Consider the following 24,850-nt stretch of genomic DNA (forward strand, 5'->3'; position numbering starts at 1 on the left):
TTTTAATTTTAAGTTAAGTGCTGGCCTTTAAGTTTAGAACTATCAATTCCTATTGTTGAAGGAAGAAAAAGAAGAAGAGAAGGAAAATTACAATTCAACCAACGTGATGTAAGTCATGCTACCTTTAACACATGCGTAATTGGAAGAGAGAAAGAAAATTGTCAAATCTAAAAATATGATCAGTTAAAATCCGGATTCGAATTTTAATTGGTTTGGATATCCAATCCGTTCAAAATGGATTGGTTGGTAACCATTTATAAAAAATCCAAATATATTTAAAGTGAATCTGGATATGGTCATGGGCTTCAACCTCATACTGGTTATTATGCACACCCTTAATCGTAACATTACACTAGATCATGGTTGAAATGTTCAAAGTGAAATATAATTGAATATGATATTGAGACATTCTCGTTTATCCGTCATTATTATTGTGAATGCTTATAAAGACATTCTTATTATGTCAAAACTTAAAACAATTTAGAGAGTGGAGCTATTGACTAATTGGAGGAATGAATTTGGATAAACAAATAGTTAAAAGGATAAAGGAGAGGTTGTACGAAATCATAAAATAAAATTGCATTAATACAATATATATTATGGTTAATATTTATGAATATAAATAAAGGGATATTTGTTGCATGAAAGGAAAACCTAGTAGCACCTGAAAAAACATTAGTTTGGATCCAATCCAACAAAGTAATATTACTTTTTCTTCGATGCAATTTTATTCTGGCATGGAGCAAATTAAGTTTGGATCCAACTTGTTCAAAACATTAGTAAAAAAAATTCCAAAACAACCTACTCGGTAGCAATTGTCATGACAATGTTATCTTGTAGAACGTACTGGAAAAACTTAAAATATGATGTTTGTTTATCTTCAACTAAATGTTTAAAGAACCAACCACCGATAATCGGACATGTTTTCAGGTAAGCATAAGGACATTTTTCAACATTACCTGTTATAAAAAACATCACCCATTATCTGCTTCTAATTATTGCAACCAATGTGCGCTAATACATTTAGATGTTTGCAAACAACGATGAGGACTTTGATGAACATAGATCAACATGTGCTTATTTGAAATAAAAAATTTGTGATAGAATCACAGGTTTCAAATTAAGTTGTATTGACAGCGGGTTTGGGCATAAATTCTTTTGTTGTTGAAAGTGAACATATGCACTATTAATACTTGAGTAAATAGTCAATTTCCCGAAATTGTAAGTTTTATCAATTACCCCTCTGAAATTAACAAAACTTCAATTATCCCCTGAAATTTCACAACTTTAGTCAATTTACCCCCTCCGTCAAATTTTTCTGTTAGTGAACATGATGTTTTGCAAATATCCCCCTGAAGTTTTGCACTTATGTGCAAAATGCCTTCCAAACTTAAAAATTTATATTATTTTTTTCTTAAAAACAAACAATTAATAGTTAAATATTAAAACTAACTATTAATTTTGGAATTTTGGAAAACTACATGCATATATACATCAAAATAGGCTCTAAAATGGGGAAAAATATGTATTTTTTAAAGTGACAATAATGGGATGATTTGTGGATTAATATTAGGGTTGTGTGGTTTACATGGTTTGAGCAAATTGTTGAAGGAGTTGGAGGAGTTAAAAGAGTAAGATGGTAAAGGAGAAAATATAAATTTAAATCTGATTATTAATTTGTTTATAAACCTCCAAAAATAATAATTTGTCTATTAGAAATAACCATTATTGTCACTTTAAAAATACACATTTTTCCCTATTTTGATGTATATACGTATGTAGTTTTTCCAAACTCCAAAATTAATAGTTAGTTTTAATATTTAACTATTAATTGTTTGTTTTTAAGAAAAAAATAATATAAATTTTTAAGTTTGGGGGACATTTGCCACATAAGTGCAAAATTTCAGGGGATATTTGCAAAACGTCATATTCACTTTTGACGGAGGGGGTAAATTGACTAACGTTGTGAAATTTTAGAGGGGTAATTGAAGTTTTGTTAATTTCAAAGGAGTAATTGATGAAACTTACAATTTCAGGAGGAAATTGACTATTTAGATCATTAATACTTACTTGCTAGACATCATAGGAAAAACAACATATCATCAATGGCTTGAAGTTAATGGAGCTTGATTATATAAAAAAGATTAGATTAAAGATACATACTTGCATAAGTTATTGCATAGATTTTGTGAGAAGCAAGGGTCCAACGAAAACAATTATGAAAGCCTCTTCTTTTCTTCTTTCATAATAAAAGTAAATATGTAAAAGATTCTATGGATTTCAAACAAAAGAGAAAAAAAATAAGATTATAAAAGAGACTGTGATTTCAATAAAAAGTAAAAGAGGAGAAGAAGAAAGAAAGAGATTTTGGAGGGAAAAGGGGAGAGAGGGATGCGGGTGGGGAGAAGAGAGAGTTGTGATGGAAGAGTCATTGCTCACGTTGATATGGACTGCTTCTACGTTCAAGGTTCCATTCTCTCTCTCTCTCTCTCTCTCTCAAACCATTTTATTTGCATTCTCTTCTGGTTCCTAGGGTTTCACAATCACTCTTTTCCGTGCTTTACAACGCAATTTCGGCACTGTAAATTTCAATTTCCCCAATTTAATTAATGTAATGTTGTTACCTGATTGCAGTGGAACAGAGGAAGCAACCAAGTTTAAGGGGCTTGCCTACTGCAGTTGTTCAGTACAACTCCTACAAAGGCGGTGGCTTGATTGCTGTTAGCTATGAAGCTCGCAAATCTGGTGTCAAACGGTACCTATTCACTTCACATTCACGTTTTCGATAAAACCATTTTGATCCTCAATTGTGTGTTTAGTTAAATCATTTTAGTTCTGCAATGTATTTTTTAGTCTATTACTAACAAAAGAGACATCTGGGTATGTGTTTGTTGTGGTAATACATTCGGGGACTATATTAATGACATCATCTCATACATGCTTGTTTGTTTGTTTTCAGTTCAATGCGTGGCGATGAAGCAAAGGAAGCCTGCCCGCAAATTCAATTGGTTCAAGTCCCTGTAGCACGTGGTAAAGCTAACCTCAACACATACAGGAATGCAGGTTCAGAGGTATTTCTTTTATCATCAGGAGTACAACACACTATTTTAATTCGTTATCTTTAGAGTATTCACTCATGTTAAATTTTGGTGATTTTCAATTTTAAAGGTTGTTTCGATTCTTTCGCGCAAGGGTCGATGTGAGAGAGCTTCAATTGATGAGGTGTATCTTGACCTCACCGATGCTGCTCAAACAATGTTAATGGAAACTCCTCCTGAATGCGTGGAACATGTTGAGGAAGAAGTTCTCAAGTCACATGTTTTGGGGCTTCAAATTAAGGTCAGAGGTTATTCTTAAAGGTCTTGCATTTTCAGTGATTATTAATTTCAAAAGTTGGTGGGTCTTTCGCTTAAATTTATTCGTTTTAGTTGGCGGGTCTTTTGCTTTCTATCAAGTTCAACCAATGTTAAATCTGAATTTTATTGTGTGGTATAACAGAAATAAAATAATTAAAATATACCATATAGATGCTTAGTTTCTGAGATAAACCATATCTAAAAAACAAAGACAACAACAATTAAGCCTTATCAGGTTGGCTACATGGATCAAACGATGCCATAATGTTATGTCATATATCATATCTCTATCAAACTCATTAATCTTTAGGTCTTTCTTAATAGTTTCTCTTATAGTTTTCTAGGTCTTCATCTGCCTCTAGCCATTTGACTACCCTCCTCCGCATGATCTACTCTCCATACTACAAAATCTACAAGTCTTCTCTCCACATGCTCAAACCAACTAAGCCGAGTTTCCACCATCTTTTCTATGATCGGTGCTACCCAGAGTCTCTCGGTAATATTGTATTCCTAATCCTATATCTTCTAGTCTTACTACAAATCAAATACAACATTCTCATCTTTGCTACACTTATTTTATTCTTGTGTTGGTTTTTTACTGCCCAACACTCCGTTGCATACAACATTGCTGGTTATACAGTTGTATTATAAAATTTTCCCTTAAAAAATCATACAAATAAATAAGCATAATAAAATAGGTTAATTATGATTTCAACTTAAATGGTTAGAGTCCACCTTTGAGTCTTTTTGGCTCACTAGGCGGGGCATTATGACAGAGAATGATTAATTGTCAGTTTACCAGCCAAACTCGTCAGCCCAGGTCTCAAGCATACTTTTGTTTATAATGCAGTGATACGCTTCATTAGCTTACTGCATCTTTAATTTCTTTTGCCAAACAAATTCATGGGGGTATGACGAGAGCATGTGGTAGTATTATTATTTTTATTTTTTTAATAAAGAGCATGTGGTAGTATTTAAAATGCTTTTTATTCAGGATGGAGATGATGCTAAAGAAGAAGTTAGGAAGTGGATTTGTAGGAGCGATGCTAGCTACCAAGAAAAGCTATTAGCTTGTGGGGCCTTCATTGTTGCCGAACTCAGGATGCAAGTTTTGAAAGAGACAGAATTCACGTGTTCCGCCGGTATTGCTCATAATAAGGCAAGTAGCATCCTTGGCATGTTTATAATCACGTCCCAAATTTCTTACAACACCTTCCTTAGGACTCGTCCTTGATGTTTGTAAAGTTGTAGTGGCCATTAACGTATGCCCGGTGCTTTTTTCAGATGCTGGCTAAACTTGCTAGTGCTATGAACAAACCTGCACAACAAACAGTTGTGCCACATTCATCTGTTGAAGGGTTGCTCGAGTCTTTTCCGATAAAGAAAATGTAATGCACTAATGTTATTATTGAAAGGATTGTCATATATTTCACTCAGATTTAAACTTTATGCTATATGACCTCGAATGTACTTTCTTTTGAAGTTTATGAATCACATGGTTGTACTTTTTCCTTTGCAAAAAACAAGGTTGTACTTTTTGCAGTTGTTTTACCCATGTTAAAATTACTAAGATCACAGTCATTTAGATTATAAAGTGTGATATTGAAGAAAACTTGGCTTTCAGGAAACAGCTTGGAGGAAAGCTGGGGACTTCCTTACAAAGTGATCTTGGCATCAACACCGTTGGTGATCTGCTTCAGTTTTCAGAGGAGAAGCTACAACAACGTTATGGGATCAATACTGGGTGATTATTTGTGTTTTAACATAGAGGAACATAGTTTGGCTTTCTTTCCTTATTTTATTTTTGCGATCTCATGTTTTTAGCAGGAACTTTCGAATCACTCTCTAATCTCACTGCATGTATTACCTTAACTAGGATGACATATTTTTTTTACCAATTCGTAAATATGCATGCATGTGCATTCATGGTTTCTTATGACTGTCAATTTGATTGTCTGCATAGCGATCTGTAGGCATGCTATACCTGATTTAACTTTTACAGCATTGCAGTACTTGGCTGTGGAATATTGCGAGAGGAATCAGCGGAGAAGAAGTTGAGGGGCGACTACTTCCCAAGAGCCATGGTTCTGGAAAGACATTTCCTGGGCCTCAAGCTTTGAAGACAATCGCTTCTGTAAGAATTTTTGTCTGAGCTGAAGAAAACTTCTAGCACTTTATTTTGGATGTTGCTGCTTTCAGCAGCGCTTATTACTGATTAAAAATCCTAATCCTTTGTTTCTCAAAGGTCTTGGGTCGTATATTATTTTGTCTTATAAATATTTTTGGTTTTTATGTTGGAGTTTTGTTGATTAAAATTCAAGGATTGCGATTAATTATTTATTTTAGCACTTTTTGTCAGTTCTACAAGCATTTCAATATCATCACATCTAGTTTTTTTCGTCCAGGTTCAACATTGGCTTAATGAACTGGGCGAAGAGCTGAGTGAACGCCTTGACTCTGACATGGATCAAAACAAACGGATTGCGCACACGTTGACTCTGCATGCTAGAGCATATAAGGTGGCTATTATGTGAATGATCTGCACACAATTCTCTTCACTCATAAATTTGTCCATTTTCACTATTTTTGAGTGAGGTTCTCTTTTGTCCTCTTCATCAGAGGTTTTATGCTACAGCTATTTTATTTCATTTTTTTCTTGCAGAAAGGGGATTCAGATTCACATAAAAAGTTCCCTTCTAAATCTTGTCCTTTAAGATATGGGACTACAAAGATCCAAGAGGATGCCCTAACTCTATTTCAATCTGGATTACGTGACTTTTTGGGCTTGTACAACTCTAAGACTAATGGCAGTGAAAATAAATGGGGAATAACTGCACTTTCTGTTTCTGCGAGTAAGATTGTCCCCATACCATCTGTAAGTTTGAACTGCTTGGATTACTAACTTGATTGTGGTTCAGGTTCATCTTGTGGCTCTTGACATAGGATCACCTCAAAACAGATAGCAATATCACTAGATTTAAAATAAGCGTTTATTAATTATAGTATGTGGTATGCTGTCACTATAAATTATACTGCCCGTATTCCGTATTCCGTATTCTAAGCTAATGTGTTTGATATTTTATTTTTCTTTTATTTGTGTGGTTGTTACTTAGCAAGTCACAGCCTTTAGATCACATAATGATATTTAACGTATTGAACTTCATTTGTATCTAGGGCACACATTCGATTACTAAATACTTCAGTGAGACATTTCCACATGGCTCTTCATCAAACCAATCGGTTGATAATGTCATTGATGAAGTTGCGCCATCGTCACCTTCAGGTTTTAGACCTTCTCTTTAGTTGTATTAATTATTAAATCATTCATTCTCTTGCATTCCACTGTAATTTGATTGAGGCTATATGCTGAAGCAGGCAGTGAAAATTGTATGGGAGTGATTCCTAATGAATTACAACTTGAATGTCCTGAAGAAGACACAGGAGTGAACCATCCAAAAGCTTGTCTAGATCAACAGGTATATCAATGGCAGTATACATCGTCAGTCGCATTTTACGTGAAAATATGCAAAAAATATTCATATATTGTAAATGATTTTTACAATCATGATGATGGCAAATATTAGATGACCGCAAGGTGGATAGATTTTTTGATAGCTTTTAATGCCCAATAGATTTTGAAAGGTTTTAATGGCTTATATTGGGATCTAGTCCTGATAGGACCCGGGATGAGAAAGTTGGTTGAAAAAGACATTAGCACTTCACTAGTTCTATAGTGTGGGGACTGGGGAGTATATGTTAAGAGAAATGCAGAATGGGAATATCCACACGGTTGAGGGTGAGAGGTGGGAAACGTGAAAATGAGTCGTGTTAAGAGAAATTCTGTTATAAGGATGCTGAGTGGAGAGAGAAGGGTATCGAGTAGAATCATTTAGCATATAAAATAACTTTAAAAGCTTATAAAATTCATGGAAATTCAATAGAATTTGAAGGGTATACAATTCAAGAGAAGAAGAGACACGCGACTTATTAAAATATGATTTTTAATCTCAGCCATACACTTAGATCTAAAGGGTTGAGATTTATTCCTACCATTCTCACATAAGATACAAGAAAGAAGGCTTAAAAAGTATTTAATTTGTGAAAATTTTGGGTAGGAAATAAAAATTTGAGTTTTGACTTTTACGTATGATGGAACGAAGGAGGAGTATGCTTAACAATTAAAAAAAAAAAATCAAAATTGAAGTATTAACCGATTAAACTAACTCAAAAAAATTATTGAGCTCCACAGTTATGTATTTGCTATTATAGAGAGGCTAAAAGTGCAATTAACTCAACTTCATGTGAACGAAATATCTCTCATAGAAATGGAAACGGCAAGATTTGTAATTTCAAGGCAATGAATCAAAGTAGTTATTTGCCAAAACATGAAAAGGTAAAGTATGACTCATCTAACCAGCAGAGACAAAATAACAGACATGTTGGAAATCCCGCCCTGAATATGAGGGGGTGGGTTGGTAATTCCACCTCAGGTGCGTTGGAAATCCCACCCCGAATGTGAGGGGGTGGGTTGGTAATTCCACCTTAAAATTGCGATGCGATCTGCCCCAAGTTGCCTTATGTTGGCTTGTCTTTGAGGGGGTGGATTTAGTCCCACATCGGTTAGATTGGAAGCTTGATCAGAGTTTATAAAGAGGAAGCACTCCTCACCTTAAAAGACGGTTTTGTAAGGATGAGTTATGCCCCAAAATTTCAACAAGACATAATACCTGCTAAAGCTAGACTAAAGTAGCAAGACAAGATGTATGAAGAAAAAAGAGCAAGCTTATAAAGGACACAAAGGAACATAGCTTACTTAAAATATAAACTAAAATTAACTATTCCAAATTAAAAATCCCGACAACAATTTTGCATCGGAAGTGATTAAACTATGTTATGAACCACAAAGTACCATAAAAAAGAAAGACGCAAAGAAACCACTGAACTTATAAATTTTAGCTTCTCCTAGATGTTTCCTATGAAAGTATTATTATAACTACTATCATCATTATTTCTCTAAATTGTTTCATTAATGTCAGTACTAATTAATAGTGATTTGGTCCCTGATACTGACTACAACCTACATCCTATTATGTGGGACAACTGCTGCATATTGTGTGTCCAGAACATCAATCACCCTGTTTGCTATAGCACTTGCATGCACTGAAGAACCTTCAATTACCTGCATCAGTGAAACACCTCATAGTTTAATATATAACCAAATCAAATGTAATAAATCTAATCATAAATTTTATAAAGTATTTACTTGGTTTTACCAACCTTGCTATTGAACAGGAAACTACAATATTCACCAACATGTCCACCTGCAACATGGTTAAGTTCCAACTGAAGTTCATCCAAAACCTTGGAAACAAACAGCAAGCAATTAACCTTCTTTCTCTGAAACAGTTTAATCGTAACATCATCATCGATGATCCGGACATCAACCTCACTGTCTTTTGATTTCCTCTGCAGCCATGAGGTCCTTATGCTTCCATCTGGATCACCAAAAGGCTTCATGTGACAGCTTTCTGCAGCATAGTCTTCAGTTTTATGTCTCTTGCAGATCTCTATCTCGTGTCTTTTCTTCTCCACCAATAGTTTCAGCTCATTCACTGTTCTAATCAGCTCTCTTAAATACTCAATAGCATCTCCAACCACTGATGCTCTGTCATCCTGCATTAGATCAAAACTGCCCGTTAATCATTTAAATCATGGTTATCAAATAGAGATTCAAAAAGACATTTTTTTCGAATAATGATTTGAATCTTATTATGAATCGTAAGATACATTGCCAATAATAATGTCATTTTTAACCAAACTATAAGTGACATAACTAAATTACAATTTCATATATGATATATGAACCTCAAAATAATTCAAGATTTAAGTTATATATCTAATGACAAAAGCAAAGTGGTTGATACTCAATTCATATATATAATTAGATATGGATAAAAAAAAAGCCATAGATGGTTAATTGTTATTTACTTTGGTGGAATTTGGGATGAGACTCCTCAAGATTTTGTATCTTCCCTTCAATTGCTCTCTTCTTTGTTTCTCCGTTGTCAAATGTTCTGTAGCTTTTCCTTTTCCTTTGCCAACAAAAGCAGTGACCTTGTTGAATTGCGACACTCCCATACCTCCATCTCCCTCCATCTCATCCCCTCCACCAAAAGGAGAACCATTTCTTGAGTTGGTTGGCATGCTATAGACGCGAGGGAGAGATTGAGGCAATTCTCTAAGGGCCGGAGACTGTGCAGGAAGGTTCAAAGGAAATAGAGGATCATATAAAACTGATGATCCACTTGAGTTGTCTGAGCCTATTGGAAGGTCTCCAAGAAAACTCATTGAGTAATGGAAATTAGGTGGCTTTTGAGTTGGGTTTGTGATGCAAATGGTGGATGGATTTGTGAGCAAAGATGAAGCTGAGGATCTAGGAAAGTGAAGATTTAGTACATCTGGTGAAGGATAATGAGGGGCTTGAGTGGTTGAGGGATTGTAGCTTTGTTTATGGTTGTGTAGTTGGTGGTATTCTTGGTGATTGGCATAGTCCATATCCTGAGCACTAGGGTCCCAACTCGAGTTCTGATACACCTCTTGCTCCAAAAGGTTATCCATGTTGTTGTAGTAGTAGTTCCCTATGTTCAAACCAAGATTTTGTTGTGCAATGTTTTCTGATGAGGGAGTGAATCCATTTGTATAAGTGGAGACATCTTCAAGGTGTTGTGGGCTGTGATGATTGTGATAAGAGAATTCCTCCACAGAAGGCCTGAAATTCTCTTCAATGCTATTGTTGCTGTTACCTGCAACCACTTGATTTGGCATGGTTTGAGGAGAGTTATTATCTTCTGGAGAGTTTTCAACACCTTCTGCCATTGTGTCGGGATCAAAGCAACCAGTTTGCTCATGCATATTTTGGTTGTCTCCTGAACCTGAACTCATTGATCTTTGTCTGCAGTAGTTGACACAAATTAATAGAATCAGAAGATTTTAAAATAGTAAAAGAGAACATACAATGTGATTGCGTATTTAGCCATCACAAAGGAAAACACCAAAAGAAAGGAGCCCAAAGTAATAAAATTTAAAAGACTGAATAAACAATTCAACACCACAAAATAATCACCATAAGAGACCTTTTTTATAACACTTTCACTGAATAAAACTATATCTGAGGTTTGATCATTTGAATCATGTTATGGTGAAGGTTGTTGTTCTAGCACAAAATCATTTTTTTAAACCCTTTTAACAAGAACGAAATTACTTATGATTGTTTGTAGTTGTGAGTTACCTATATTAGAAGTAAAATAAGTACACTAGAAAACAGCTTTAAATGGAGAATGTGAAACTGTTGAATTTGTTCTTCTCTCTTGTTTGAGTGTGAATCCAAACTCAAGAAAAGAGAGAGTTTGTGGTGAGGAAAGGTAGGAGGAAGTAAAATGGGTTATGGTACTTAAAAAGGAAAATAAACTTCAAAACTGAAAGTAATAATAATAGCTTATAATCTGTTAGAAATAGGATAGGAGTTGGAAAAAAAACTGAAAAGATTGTTCTGTTTTTGGGGTCAAGGAAATGTGTTGTTCGGTTACAACTTACAACATGAAGTTCAGTCATATTTGTTTCTTCTTGGGACCACATTCCTAGTCAGTCACGTAAGTACAGTAACAAACTTCTTGGGACCACATTCTAAATAGAATGACCTACAAATTTGATAGGACCCAACCCTTTATATCAGTTTAATAAAAAGACATGGTGAAAACACTATATTACATATTGTGTTATAGACTTATAGTTAATAAAAGATTTGTTACTTCTGCATATGTGGTTTATGAAATAATTTTCCTACACAAGTACATACAAGAACTGGTAGAAGGTAGTTTAAAATGGTTTTACTAATTTAAAATGAATTTCCCTCATTTTACAATCTCTTGAATATCATATATTAACTACTATACAATCTTGTTTTTTTTGAGGAAACTATAATATACAATCTTAAACTTGTGAATTTGAATGAAATTCAATACTATTTTATAATTAATTAATAATGCTGTTGAATTGACATAAAAAACTATATAATAATTTAGGTTACATGGCAACATTTGATTGTACTATTCTCCATGAACCTAGGAATTTTTCCGGATTAAGTGTTACCAGTCTTTTTCTGTACACCAGTACCCTTCTGATTTGCAACTATACCTGTTTGTTTTTCTTCTTTGAGACGTCTCCTCTTCTATCCTCCCTGAACAATATAGCACTAAACTGTAATGTTCAGACTTCAGATGGCCAAAATATTATCCTATGTTCAATACATTTGGGCACATGGAACATATCGTGTACTATTGAGTGCCTCTAATATATTAGTTAACAATTTTAATTCTGTCAAAAAAGTCATCAGTTTTAATTTTTTCACACCGCAATTATTACACCCAACATTTCGACTTACTCTTTTTTATTACATTATTATTATTAACTGCACCTTTTACTTTCACTCTTTTCTCATTCTATTTTTTTCATCATTTTTTTTAGCAAAATATGAATGTATTTTTTAAAATTATTAATTAAAGAATTAAGATTTCTTTACCAAATTAAAGATTTAAGACTGGAAATTATTAAATAGAAAAATACTGTTTTAAATATCAGCAATGTAGGAATGTTCTTGTATTTCATAATAAATTTATTAAGGGATGTTCTTGTATACCAAATTGGGTTTTAATGTCTAATGTTGGGATCTGGTACAAAATTTTAACAGTGAATATAATTACCATCCTTGTATGAATATAGAAGTAGTTTATTGACAGTATCAAAGATTTGAAAGCTGAAATTTTTCATAATAGATCCTTTGCTTATTGGTATTCTATCACACTTCAATACCAATTTATTTATACAGGATCTGTTGTGCAATTTATCCGGGAAAGTAGATGGCTTGACTGAAGAATCCTCCCCCCTGGGTACTGTGTCATGCTAGTTTTAACTCATCATTCCCATTCTCTCTTGTTTTCTTCTGAGGTTATGATGGATGTTGCCTATTGATTCCAGGAAATGAAGACAGGATGGCACAGAACAAGCCATATAGAGATTTACCTGCAAAAGAATCTAAGCTTGCTTCCAATACTTCCAGTTTGAAAGCAGTTGAGAAGAAAAATGCTGCAGGAAAAAAGCCTCAAGTATGCATTGCCTCACTAATTTAACCGTTGTTTATATAGCTACTGTCCTGAGTGTAAAAACCTTCAAATTTGGTTACAATTTTGCAAAGGAAGGATCCAGGATGGGTTATGTGCTGCTACCGTTGCTTTACCAAAACTATATATATTTGTTTGCTCCAATACTAGTTCAGCAAACTGAACCAGACTAAGCATATGAGTCGGTTAAGCTGGAAACTAGTTATTCCACCAGTCCAATAACAATTATGTCAATTAGTCTAACACTTTTCTTGGAGGTCAGACGGTTCAATTTTTTAAAGGCTTTTCAGCTAATTCCAAAAATTGACATTGTTTGAAAGGAATATTTAAAAAAAACAAAAGAATGTTACCTTCTGGCCAGCTATTATGCGGGCCTAAATAGATGTTAAAATGCGCTCTAGACAGGGTGCCTGAGTGTAAGGCATGCTGTATAAAGTGCGTTGTCCTGGGTTTCATACACTGAAATGCATGGATTCTATGTTGCCTCTCAATGTGAACCTTGAAACTTGAAGACATGCTATAATGATATATGGTTGAACTTTTCATGAATGTGGCATGGAGAGTGTCTCACGTTATCGTGTGTGTTTACTCTCAGTACACCTGGTTCGCAGTCTTCACATGTGGGCGTGCAGTGGACCTACCTATATGTATGGTTGCAATTGAAGTATGGTTAAACCATCAAATCTTCTTGACCCAGTCTCTTGAAAAACTTCATAACTGATTTAGTTTTCAGAACCTGGGATACCTTTGTGCCTGTTCTAATTCCAAATATTGCTTTAGAAGCCTTCAATTCGGAGGTTCCCCCTTTAATCAAAACAGCATTAACTCGTGGTAGCTTTTATTGATATAGAGTCAGTCATGAATCCAATAATTTTAACATATACAATTTTTTTGTGTGACAGGGTAATTGCTCAATTACAAAATTCTTCAATAATTCACAGTCTTCATTTGAGCAGAAGAATGTTACAAATACTCAAGGTGTTAAAATACCTTTGTTGCATGTTAATTATCTAATTGCTTTCCTTTATTACATTTTTGAGGCCCCTTAACTATTTCTTATTCCTAATGTCACCAATACTGCAGGATCCCAGTCTGCCAGTGCTAGTTATTTAACAAGTAATCAAGTTGAGATACCAGCTGAGGGGGTTGGTACAAATAACAGTGGATGTAGCGTAGATAATATGCCTCAAGGAAGCCAAGCTTGGAGTTATAACATTGATGAGATTGATCCCTCTATCATTGATGAATTGCCACCAGAAATTCAGGACGAATTTCGAACATGGCTTAGGCCTCGTAAGCGGCCTAATGTGGTTAAACGAGGTTCTAGTATTACTCAATATTTTCGGCCTGATAGAAGTTGATAAAATTACTATCGACTTTGGTCTATTGTACATATTGAGGTTTTAAATATATTTAGCAGATTTGTGATTGGCAACTTGGTTTATATTTGTATGGAATCAGTGCGAATAACTTATTTATACTATAGACCTTTGTAATCTTAAATGTAAATATATATGCATGATTGTCATTCTTTTCCTCAGAATTCAGCAAACTATTTTTCTCTTATTGGGTTGCTCTGAACCATTTGTTATCCACTTATCCCTCCTTTTTCGTACTTCTATTGTGGTAATAAGGAAATTTCCATATAGAAGTGAAAATAAGTTTTAGATGACCATAAATGATGACCTGTTTGTTTAAGCCGGTAAAACTGTCTCTTAATCTTTGTTTGTTTAAAGGGAACATAGGTGAAATGTAAGGAGAAATGAGGAAAACTAGTAGGAGTAAATTCAATTTTAGCTTCTACTTTACATAAAACAGTGTTTATTTATAAAACAAGTGACTTTTTCAAAACAAACGGATTTTCAACAGGTTATAGAAAAAGTGTTCATGTTAGAACTAAATCACTTTTCTCACCTATTTTAACTAGAATCACATCAAATATGTATAAAACCCTCCCAATAACGGACAACTTAGTCAAATAAATTTGAAAAAATTGACTCGTATACAAATCGTATTTAATGCTCATCACTAATTTTGATAGGATAGTTTGATTTTTTTATTTTATTTTTTAAAAAGTTGCACCAAAGTTTTTTTGACAAGCTATATGCCAGAGTTAAAATTGACCATTTTTTTTGACAAATTAAAATTGACTTTTTTGATGACTACCAAAAGTTTTTTTTGACAAATGATGACTACCAAAGTTGATAATATTGATTTTTTTACCAAATGTTGATAATATTATTAAGATGCAATTATGCCGAAGTAGGAAAAAGACGTATAATTTATTTGAACCAAAAAACGTTTTTTTTTCTTGCCACAATGAACAAAAAACATTAAATCAAGTTCGAGTAAAAAAAAAAAAAGTCCAAATTTATATGAAGCTCGCAATTTCGTCTTTGAGATTATGCATATTTCAATTTGGTTTATGTAAATCATTTTTCAATTTTGTCCTATCAGCGTAGCGTACGTTGCTTAACATCATTGTAGGTGATGATGTGTCAACTAAATATAATGTAGACAATTAAATAGTCTCTTAGTATTATTTTTTCAAAGACATCAATCAAATACCTATTTGTGTAGTGGTGATGTTTGTGGGACGGAGATCAATTGTTTTCTTCATAGTGCACATTATCATATTAGTAGGGTTAGATCACATAATTATTTATGTGTTTTACAATTTCAAATATAGTTTTTTCTCTGATTATGACTGCACACGATCTAATGAACACATCATCAACCTCCACAATGTTTAGTAAGAAGGATGAATTTGAGAGAAAAAAAATTAAGACCGGAGACCTAAATTAAAATGTTATGTGTAGTTTTTGATTCTAAAATTTATTCAAATACACAAATTAATTATTCAATTCAAAATTAATTTTACATAATCAACTAAGTCAAAATCAATTATTTGTCAAGACAAAACCAAAAATACACATTTTTTTTTGAGAGAAAAAACCAAAAATACACTTAATCACTAAACAACAAATACTACATAAAATTATTATTTTGTAAAATTAGAAAAAATAAAAAAACCAACCAGTAAACATAAATCACAATTCACAGTATACTTCCTCCTCCATTGTTTGAGATATCACAAGACTTGAAATTGAGCACGACCCAGATTCTACTTCAAGGCGTAGAAGCAAAAACTCACCATGGGAAACTAAACAGGTTTGCCTTTTCTATCTTAACCTACTCGCATGCAGTGTCACCAACACAATGCACTTAAACTGTTCGAAGAAATTCCTCAACCACTTTTTATTTCCATTCTTCATCTTTTTCAAGCTACTAATATAGCCTTTATGAGGTCTCAAGTTCAAATACTCCAGATGCCAACAATTTCTGTGTTGAGTCTGTCCATACGTAGCTTTGCTCTGGCTCCAGCGGATCGATCCTTGAGCCGGATACAGAGTTTAAAACAAATAAAAATAAACCCTTATCATAACAATACTATGAGTGAGTTTCAATGCCCAACACTAACAAGGTTTTTTATGTTGATTTCAGGTTAGTAAGTAGGCATCAGCATCATTTTATATTGATATGGATAATAATGCACAAGACTTTCAAAGTTTTCTTCAGATTCTTCCCCCTGTTGAGTTTGCTTGCGTTTATGGATCATCTCTTCATCCAACCAATCATGACAAGGTCTTCTTTTGTTTCATGCCCATTCATTTTATTTGCTATTTGTTCTCATTATGTGTTTTTGGCTTTGTAGACAACCATGGTTGATTATATTCTTGGTGTTTCTGACCCTATACAATGGCATTCTGAGGTACTGATTTGTCATGATGTGTCTGTTATGCCACCTGTTAAATGAGTTGCATAATATTTGAATGTCTTACTGATATAATTTTACATTTTTTTCTCTGTCTTGTTTTTTTAATGTCATCAATCAAGAATCTGAAAATGAATAAGCATCACTATGCGTCATGGATGGTGCACCTTGGTGGAGAGAGGCTGGTACTTGCTCTCAATTTAACTATTCATTTAATTTTGGCTAAATTGCATGTTCGGTTCCTTAAGTTTATTTTAGGTTTCATGTTGGTCCCCTACGTTTAGAAAGTTTCAAGTTGATCTCTTACGTCACTGATGTCAACATAAGTTCATCCTTTCCGTCAAATTTTGAGTTAACTCTGCCTAAAACATTCACGTGGCACCCTGCAAAGTTATCCACGTTGCGTCTCTGTTACTCAGGTGGATGTTTTAGACGGAAATTTGACTAAAAGGATTAGCTAATTGTAACGCTAGTGACATAAGGGACCAATTTGAAACTTTTTAAACTTAGATGACCAACTCGAAACCTAAAATATACATAAGGGACCAAACGTGCAATTTTGCCTTTAATTTTTATATATATGAAATATGAATTGGGTTTCATTAGATAATGATAGTATCTCATTCTTACACTGTATCTTGATGTAACATGTAAGATTACCGCAGTTGCAGATAAAATTGGTGTGGGAGTACATTTCAACCCTTTTGTTACTTGGAATGGAAAGGTATTACCAACTTTTTGACTCAGTGGTGTAGTCTGTAAACAGACTCTTTATTCAATTTCTGCTAACTCACCTTCCAATTTATGAAAGCTGGCATGTTTTGCAGTTGTTAAATAAAGACTACTTGTGTTATTGAGTCTCTCATCTAAAAGTAAATATATGCAGATGTTCAAGTATGGGGTTGTTCGAATGCATGACTTACTTCAAGATGTGCAGTATTGGGAGAAATTCTACTTGTGTGGTCGTTTACAAAAACCAGTATGTTACAATTTTTCTCCTCTTCATGTCACGAAAAAAAAATTGATTCTTGGTTTGCAGATTTTGGATCACTCATTTGTAAATTAGAATATGTTCAAGCAGTACAAGGATAAACATGAATCTCGCCAAATGAATGATGCTGCCTTCTTGTAGGGATTTGTATAGCATAATTTTTCTTGTTTCCTCGGTTCATGCAACTTAGGAAGCCTGTTGTGAGGTGAACCCGAGTACCTGGCATATCTGTAGAATCTTTTCCAAGCTCTAAGCAATTGATGGATTCTATCTACAAGATCATAATTTTTCTCATATCAAATAACTCTTAAATGAAAAAATATGTAGATAATTTTTTTTCCATCTGTGCTGATTTATATTTTCCCTTGACTTACAATGAAGATTTACAGTAATAACTTTTAAACATTATGTGGTCAGTCAAATTTATGTAGCTGTAATGTACTACTATCTGGTGCTCTGGTCTCTCCGGTTCATATGGTATCTCCAAAATCCAAATCCGTCACTTTTGGGAACATTTTTTATTCAAAATGGTGGAAGTATCATTCTAGGTGTACTCAAATATTCGCCTCTTATTCAGAGTAGTGCTAGGCAGCATCCTTTGACATTGAACTATAAGTGAAGATAGAGAAAAAAAAAACCTACCTATCCGCATTGTGTATACATGAAAAATAACAAAATAAAATAATTATGGGCCCATGCATAGTTTACTAAAATGGCCTAATAAGTGTAGTCAATTATTGAAAGTTTGTGCATGACAATCCAATTCTAAGTGTTTTGCCTACATTTTTTATGCATTTGATGCAGGTTCAAATTGTTGTTGATAATTTGGACATAAGAAAAATCAATTACATTAACTTGCGAGCTGCGTTGTCAGCTTCTCTTCTCCTGCTTCCATCAGAATTCACAGAGGTTTACTTCTTTCTTGTTTGGTTGATTTCTTTGGGAGCTGGAACTTAGAACACCTGAAATGATTTAACTGTAACCCTGCAGGCAGATCTGTATGCTAAAATTTGTAATCTCTCATATATGGGTGATGTGCGCATGTTATTTGCTGAGGATAAAAATAAGGTAGTCCTTGATTGCTGCTTATGTACGTTGTATGGTACATGTCTTTTAAATTCCAATATATTTATGTGAGTAAAACATGTCTAAAAAGATTACATGCCAGTTTCGTCCCAAGTTATGACTCACTTTTCATTCCTTTCTGAGTTTATTGGTATCTCTTGCATAGCTTACTTTTCCCAGAGTTTCTTATAATGAAGATGTATAGCACTGGATAGTTGTCATGTAACAAATGTGACCATCCTGTTCCTGATGTTCTGGTCAACCGACTGGATTTTCTCTTAATACCATTAGAATCATATAATGAATGAGATGAAATATTTGCTTCATTTATTCCTTTCTTCTGTATTGCTTTTTTTCACTTAAGGACACGCGGCACCTGTTGTAAAATTGTGTTTGAGGCATCTTTGTGGAATCCAGATCAATAATACATGTATCCTATTTTTGCCTTATGCTTTCACTGAGGTTCCCTTGTTCACAATCTATGCAGGTGAAGAAGATTGTGGCCGGGCAGTTTGATCTATTCCACTCGATGTATAGGCCATATCTTGAAGAGTTTGAGGCTAAGAAGTTATTGAAACTTTCATCAACAGCCAATCACCAAATAGAAGTCTCTCAGGTCTTTATTATATTCTATTAATCTTTTTGGGAGAATCACAATTTCAGATATCCTTACCACCATATTTCCAATTTTGGATGATTAACTGAAAAGTGATTAACAACATTCAAAAATAGCTTATGTTGATTTGATTAGCCGTTCTTTTGGTTGATTCATCCTTAGTTAGAAATATTCACCAAATATTCTAAATAGTAATTCTTCCTTTTTTTTGTAGATTAATTCTACCTTTTTTTAATCACACATTTGAAGGATTTTGCTTTTTGGTGTGTCGGACCCTTCAATGAAGTATTAACCTATGAGTTATTGCAAACATGCTTCTAAAGTTGTAATTCCTTTATTTTGATATCTTAATCTTTTTCCGGTTTGAGCATTTTTAGAGGCTCAAATAATTATAGGTGCAACTATATGCTTAAAACAATTTATAATAAGTTTATAACATCAAAACCTAAATGATAACAAGTTATTAATATTTTCTTCAACTGCAATAACCAAATACATCTTTCTGATCTTTAGATACCAGCAATTAACCTATGAGTAATTGCAAACAAGCTTGTAATTCCTTTATTTATTATATCTTGATCTTTTTTCCGGTTTGAGCATTTTTAGAGGCTCAAATACTATAGGTGCAACTATATGTTTAAACCAATTTGATTATAAGTTTATAACATCAAAAGCTAAATGGTAGTAAAGTAAGTTATTAATACTTTCATCAACTGCAGTAACTGAATACATCTTTCTGATCTTTAGATACCAGCAATTAGTTTTCGTATTTTGAAAAGAGATTAACACATGCATATTTTCAGTGTTAATAAATATATGCCTCTTATCTTTGTCACTGGGCTAACACAATCTCGCTGAAACCTAATGAACACTGTGAAGTGTAACCTATGAGATGTGACACATAAACTTGTAATTTCTTCTGATTATGTTCATCTTTTTATTTAGCGCCGCTTGATGTTGTCATGAGGGTGCAATGTTCTTATTCTTTCATTAGTGTCTGTTAAGAATGAGAAAATATTAGCAATGTTTTTGTGCTATGTTGTGCTTTCCATCTTCTTTTAGATATTTTAATTTCCACCTTTTGGCTGCTATTTAACTGTTGATGGAGTTTGATTTTTTTTATGTTGATACATTATGATAATGCGTGCTTAATGGAAAAGTTTCCTGTCAATGTTTAATAAATAGGAAATTTGGTAGAGACAAATATCTTGCAGAGCAGCAGAAGCAAGCAAGTTGTATACGATATAATGTCGCATATATAGTGTTGTTGACATACCAAGTAAATTAGCTTTTTTTACTTTGTAAAACAGGATTGTGACTTATCAGTTTCCCGCTCTCTAGTTTCTGCTCTTCCTCCATCAATCAGAAGCCAATTGAGCATGAAGCAAGGAGAGGAAGTGAAACCGAGTCAAACTGGTATGTTTGTAGAATGTTGAAGAATATTTTGTGAATTATATTACTTTAATTTGTAGTAATCTTGAGGTTCAAATCCTCCAATAGTTATCAGTAAATTGAAAAATCGAGTAGAATATTTAGATGGTACTTGGTGGTGGTGACAAGGTTTTACCTCTTAATAGGGATGCATGTCATATTTTGAGAATAAAGGGGCTATGATTTTCAGGTAGAGTTTTACATGATACTAAAATCAGCTCAAGAGAAGAGGCAGCGAATTGTTTGCAGAGAATTTTGAGGCGAAGGGTTATGGTTTCAAGTGCAAGGCAGGCCATATCTGGCCTACTTGCTGTTGGTGGGGTAAATGCTACCATGTATGTCGCCAACAAAATCAATAAAGCTTGGAAGTCATGGAGATGATGTTTATTCTTTAACATAGATCCGAGGCTTTCTTGCACCTGGGGAAGTTTATAGGAGGACTAGTTTTGTGGCCATTTTTTCTGTTTTAATTTCTCCGTTTTTATCCTATTATCTTGGAGGTGGCTTTTTTCCCCTTTAAAACCCCTCTTTCATAGTCATAAGAAATAGGTATCTGCAACAACTGCTAGAGATAGTAACTAGATTGACTGGCATCTTATCATTCTTCTCTTGGGGTAGAACAGGGTAACTTATCAACAAGTATAGGAATGGTTTTTATCTGCCAAATACATTGTGTACTAAAATTTAGCAGTACTTGTGGATGAGAAGATGTCGTGCAACTGAAAGGGAATATATGTTTGTGGAATACCTAATTTGAACTCAAATGTATAAACCAATTTGTTTCTTCATTAGTTAACCCATTTATTGCTATCTTGTTCTTTTATTGTAATTGAGTTCTTATTTTTATGTCAACGGGTGAGCTTTATTTTAAAGGAAAGTTCTGTGAATGGCTACAGAAAAGTTAATTTAATTTAATTTGTGAAAATTTTGATCAGAATTTAAGAAGTTGAGTTCAGCTTTTAAGTATGAGGAAAGGTTGGAGGGGTATACTTGTAACAATTAAAACAATCGAAATTGAAGGATTAAATTCACTAAAAAAAAAATTATTGAGCTACAAAAAGAAGGTTTTATAAGAAAAGTTATCAAAATAAAAAATATGTATTAGGTTTTATAGAGAGACTAAAAGTACAGCTAATCCAATTTCATATAAATGACAGAACTCATAGAAATGTAAACAGCAAGATTTGTAATTTTAAGGCAATGAAGCAAAGTAGTTATTTGCCAGAACAGGAAAAGGTAAAGTATGACTCAACTAACCAGCAGAGACAAAATACAGACATAGTCACTGCTAACTAAACTAAAATAGCAAGATAAAAAGATGTACAAAGAAAAAAGAGCAAATAAATAGAGATCACAAAGGTATACTAAAAAAAAAAACTAACATTAATTATCCCATATAAAATATCCTGACAATAATTTTGCATCAGAATTGATCAAACTATGTCATGAACCAGAAAGTACCAAATAAAAAAAAACACACACAGATAGGAACTATTGAACTTATAAATTTTAGCATCTCTTGGATGTTCCCTATGAAATTCTTACTACAACTATTATCATCATTATTTTTCTAAAATGTCTCATTCCTGTCAGTACCAATTGATACAGACAATTTAGTGCCTGATTTTGACTACAGCCTACTTATATGTGGAAGACCAGCTGCATATTGTGTGTCCATAACATCAATCACCCTGTTGGCTATAGCACTTGCATACACTGATGAACCTTCGTTCACCTGCATCAGTGAAACACCTTATAGTTTTAATTATAACCAAAGCAAATCTAATGATTCTAATCATAAATTTTTATAAAGTATTTACTTGATTTTTACCAACCTTGCTATTGAACAAGAAACTACAATATTCACCAACATGTCCACCTGCAACATGGTGAAGTTCCAACTGAAGTTCATCCAAAACCTTGGACACAAACAGCAAGCAATTAACTTTCTTCCTCTGAAACAGTTTGATTGTAACATCATCATCGATAATCCGGACATCAACCTCACTGTCTTTGGATTTCCTCTGCAGCCATGAGGTTCTTATACTTCCATCTGGATCACCAAAAGGCTTTATGTTACAGCTTTCTGCAGCATCATCTTCAGTTTTAAGTCTCTTACACATCTCCCTCCCATGTCTTTTCTTCTCCACCAATAATTTCAGTTCATTCACTGTTCTAATCAGCTCTCTTATATACTCAATAGCATCTCCAACCACTGATGCTCTATCAGTCTGCATTTGACCAAAACTGCCCGTTAATCATGGTATCATCAAATAGAGATTCAAATCGTGAAACGGAAAATACATTGCCAATAAAAATGTAATTTTTATTAATAAATAAGTGACATAACAATATTATAAACTGATATATCACATATGAAACCTCAAAATAATTCAAAATTCAAAACATATAACAATTGACAACAGAAAAGTGGCTGGTTACTCGATTCACAGATAAAATTATACATTGGTTAAAAATAAATCATAGATGTTTATTGCTGTTTACCTTGGTGGGACTTGGAATGAGATCCCTCAAGATTTTGTACTTTCCATTCAATTGCTCCCTTCTTTGTTTCTCAGTCGCAAAATGTTTGGTAGCTTTTCCTCCTCTTCCTTTGCCAACAGAAGCAGTGACCCTATTGAATTCCAGCACTCCCATATCCCCATCTCCCTCCATCTCATCACCTCCACCGAAAAGAGAACCATTTCTCGAGTTGGTTGGCATGCTATAGCCTCGAGGCAGAGATTGAAACAATTCCCTGAGAGCTGGAGGCTGTGGAGGAAGATTCAAAGGATATAGAGGATCATACAAAACCGATGATCCGCTTGTGTTGTCTGATGATCCTATTGGAAGGTCTCCAAGAAAAGTCATTGAATTATGAAAATTGGGTGGATTTTGAGTTGGGTTTGTCATGCAAATGGTGGATGAATTTGTGAGCAAAGATGAAGAGCATCTAGGTAAGTTGAGAAGGTTAAGGACATCCGGTGAAGGGTAATGAGGGTCTAGAATGGTCGAGGGATTGTAGCTTTGGTTATGGTTTTGCGCCTCGATAAATTGTTGATATTGTTGTTCAGATAGTTGGCGGTGTTCTTGGTGATTGACATAATCCATATCCTGAACACTAGGGTCCCAAGTCGAGTTCTGATACACTTCTTGTACCAAATGGTTATCCATGTTGTTGTAGGTATTCCCTATGTTCAAACCAAGATTTTGTAGTTGTTCAATGTCTACTGATGAGGGAGTGAATCCATTTGTATAAGTGGAAACATCATCAAGGTGTTGTGAATTTTGATGATTGTGGTAAGGTAGTTCCTCTACAGAAGGCTTGAAATTCTCTTCAAGGCTATTGTTGTTGTTTGTGTTGTTATCATTGGGAGAGTTTTCAACACCTTCATCTTTTGTGTTGGGATCAAAGCAACCATTTTGTTCATGCATGTTTTGCTTGTCTCCTGAACCTGAACTCATTGCTATTTGTCTGCAATAGTTAACACAAATTAATAAAAAAATCAGAAATTTAAAAATGTTGTAACAGAACATACAATGTGAATGCATATATAAATATCACAAAAGAAAATACCAAAAGAAAGTATAAAAAAAAATAAAAAAAATAAACACTGAATAAACAGTTCAACACCACAAATCAATCACCAATTTTTATTTATTTTTTATTTTATAAAAATTCACTAAATAATTATATTTGAGGTTTGAAACTTGTTTTGGTGAAGGTTGTTGTTCTAGCTCAAAATTAAAAAATGATTGAAACTTTAAAGAAGAAAGTAAGTTATTACATGTGTTTGTTTGTAGTTGTGAGTTACCTATATTAGAAAGAAAATAAAAAGACTAGTTAAGAATTTTAAGTGTATAGGATTTGTTCTTCTCACCCTTTTCTCTCTTGTTTGAGTGAGAATCCAAAAAACTCAAAATAGTTTGTGGTGAGACAAGGTAGAAGGAAGTAGGAAGGATTATGGTACTTATAAAGGAAAATATATCTATGAAACTAAATGTAAGAATAATAGCTTATAATGTGTTAGAAATAGAATTTGGAAAGAAAGAAAAAAAACTAAAAACAAAATAAGGTTGTTTTGTTTTTAGGGTCAAGAAAAGGTGTTGTTCAGTTACAACTTACAAGTCATATTATTTATTCTTGGGACCACATTCTCATTCTGTCACGTCTTAGATAACAAGTACAAGTGCAACAAACTTCTGTTAATATTTCATTTTTGTCTCTCTAAATAGCAAGACCTACAGATTTGATAGGACTCACTTCTTTATATTAATTTAATAATAAAGAAATGGTAAAAATACTATAGTAAAAGATGTGTTATACATGCATCTGTAGTCTAGGAAACATTTTTCGAATACAAGGTATTCACAAGATTTCCTAGTTTAAACTCAAAAAAAAATAAAAAAATTTCCTAGTTTAAAATGATTTTTCTTATT

General features: G+C 33.5%; 3 protein-coding genes across 7 annotated transcripts; 2 read left to right on the forward strand and 1 right to left on the reverse strand.

Annotated features, from left to right (window-relative positions):
* Window positions 1-2,193: 2,193 nt before the first annotated feature.
* Window positions 2,194-14,075, forward strand: LOC25493444 (DNA polymerase eta). 2 transcript variants are annotated; one of them, XM_013601939.3, is made up of 16 exons: window positions 2,196-2,467; window positions 2,635-2,755; window positions 2,960-3,071; window positions 3,169-3,339; window positions 4,351-4,515; window positions 4,641-4,744; window positions 4,981-5,100; window positions 5,367-5,490; window positions 5,762-5,875; window positions 6,019-6,231; window positions 6,531-6,639; window positions 6,732-6,832; window positions 12,241-12,301; window positions 12,390-12,517; window positions 13,435-13,510; window positions 13,616-14,075. In XM_013601939.3, exons 1-16 carry the CDS (start codon window positions 2,392-2,394, stop codon window positions 13,891-13,893), a joined length of 2,073 nt encoding a protein of 690 aa, XP_013457393.1. In that variant the 5' UTR covers window positions 2,196-2,391; the 3' UTR covers window positions 13,894-14,075. The 2 variants fall into 2 exon arrangements, with proteins under 2 accessions (XP_013457394.1, XP_013457393.1); XM_013601940.3 differs by lacking the exons at window positions 12,241-12,301; window positions 12,390-12,517; window positions 13,435-13,510; window positions 13,616-14,075 and adding an exon at window positions 8,649-9,132 and having other exon boundaries at window positions 2,194-2,467.
* Window positions 14,076-15,545: 1,470 nt separating this feature from the next.
* Window positions 15,546-21,220, forward strand: LOC25493445 (phosphatidate cytidylyltransferase, mitochondrial). Of its 3 annotated transcripts, none has more exons than XM_013601941.3 (11): window positions 15,546-15,703; window positions 16,037-16,177; window positions 16,248-16,304; window positions 16,430-16,492; window positions 16,963-17,031; window positions 17,194-17,286; window positions 18,103-18,207; window positions 18,289-18,366; window positions 18,851-18,979; window positions 20,290-20,395; window positions 20,601-21,220. In XM_013601941.3, exons 2-11 carry the CDS (start codon window positions 16,073-16,075, stop codon window positions 20,789-20,791), a joined length of 996 nt encoding a protein of 331 aa, XP_013457395.1. In that variant the 5' UTR covers window positions 15,546-15,703; window positions 16,037-16,072; the 3' UTR covers window positions 20,792-21,220. The 3 variants fall into 3 exon arrangements, with proteins under 3 accessions (XP_013457395.1, XP_024636738.1, XP_024636741.1); XM_024780970.2 differs by having other exon boundaries at window positions 20,557-20,699; XM_024780973.1 differs by lacking the exon at window positions 15,546-15,703 and having other exon boundaries at window positions 16,093-16,177; window positions 16,973-17,031.
* Window positions 21,221-21,875: 655 nt separating this feature from the next.
* LOC25493446 (transcription factor bHLH91) lies at window positions 21,876-24,440 on the reverse strand. Of its 2 annotated transcripts, XM_013601945.3 has the most exons (4): window positions 24,292-24,440; window positions 22,916-23,885; window positions 22,246-22,641; window positions 21,876-22,145 (listed from the first exon to the last, which is right to left on the reverse strand). In XM_013601945.3, exons 2-4 carry the CDS (start codon window positions 23,873-23,875, stop codon window positions 22,041-22,043), a joined length of 1,461 nt encoding a protein of 486 aa, XP_013457399.1. In that variant the 5' UTR covers window positions 23,876-23,885; window positions 24,292-24,440; the 3' UTR covers window positions 21,876-22,040. The 2 variants fall into 2 exon arrangements, with proteins under 2 accessions (XP_013457399.1, XP_039688851.1); XM_039832917.1 differs by lacking the exon at window positions 24,292-24,440 and having other exon boundaries at window positions 22,916-23,981.
* Window positions 24,441-24,850: the final 410 nt, after the last annotated feature.

The sequence above is a fragment of the Medicago truncatula genome, chromosome 4 (assembly GCF_003473485.1).
Source record: "Medicago truncatula cultivar Jemalong A17 chromosome 4, MtrunA17r5.0-ANR, whole genome shotgun sequence".
Taxonomy (NCBI): Eukaryota; Viridiplantae; Streptophyta; class Magnoliopsida; order Fabales; family Fabaceae; genus Medicago; species Medicago truncatula.

Excerpts from the sequence above, each read along its gene's own strand:
- LOC25493444 (XM_013601939.3), top strand. The coding sequence starts at position 2,392 with ATGCGGGTGGGGAGAAGAGAGAGTTGTGATGGAAGAGTCATTGCTCAC. Across the intron at positions 4,745-4,980 it reads TCTTTTCCGATAAAGAAAAT|GAAACAGCTTGGAGGAAAGC; the intron begins GTAATGCACTAA and ends CTTGGCTTTCAG. Across the intron at positions 5,491-5,761 it reads CTTTGAAGACAATCGCTTCT|GTTCAACATTGGCTTAATGA; the intron begins GTAAGAATTTTT and ends TTTTTCGTCCAG.
- LOC25493445 (XM_013601941.3), top strand. The coding sequence starts at position 16,073 with ATGGATAATAATGCACAAGACTTTCAAAGTTTTCTTCAGATTCTTCCC. Across the intron at positions 17,032-17,193 it reads TTGTTACTTGGAATGGAAAG|ATGTTCAAGTATGGGGTTGT; the intron begins GTATTACCAACT and ends AAATATATGCAG. Across the intron at positions 18,367-18,850 it reads TTGCTGAGGATAAAAATAAG|GTGAAGAAGATTGTGGCCGG; the intron begins GTAGTCCTTGAT and ends CAATCTATGCAG.
- LOC25493446 (XM_039832917.1), bottom strand. The coding sequence starts at position 23,962 with ATGCATTCACATTGTATGTTCTGTTACAACATTTTTAAATTTCTGATT. Across the intron at positions 22,642-22,915 it reads TCATTCCAAGTCCCACCAAG|ACTGATAGAGCATCAGTGGT; the intron begins GTAAACAGCAAT and ends GGTCAAATGCAG. Across the intron at positions 22,146-22,245 it reads GTTTCTTGTTCAATAGCAAG|GTGAACGAAGGTTCATCAGT; the intron begins GTTGGTAAAAAT and ends TCACTGATGCAG.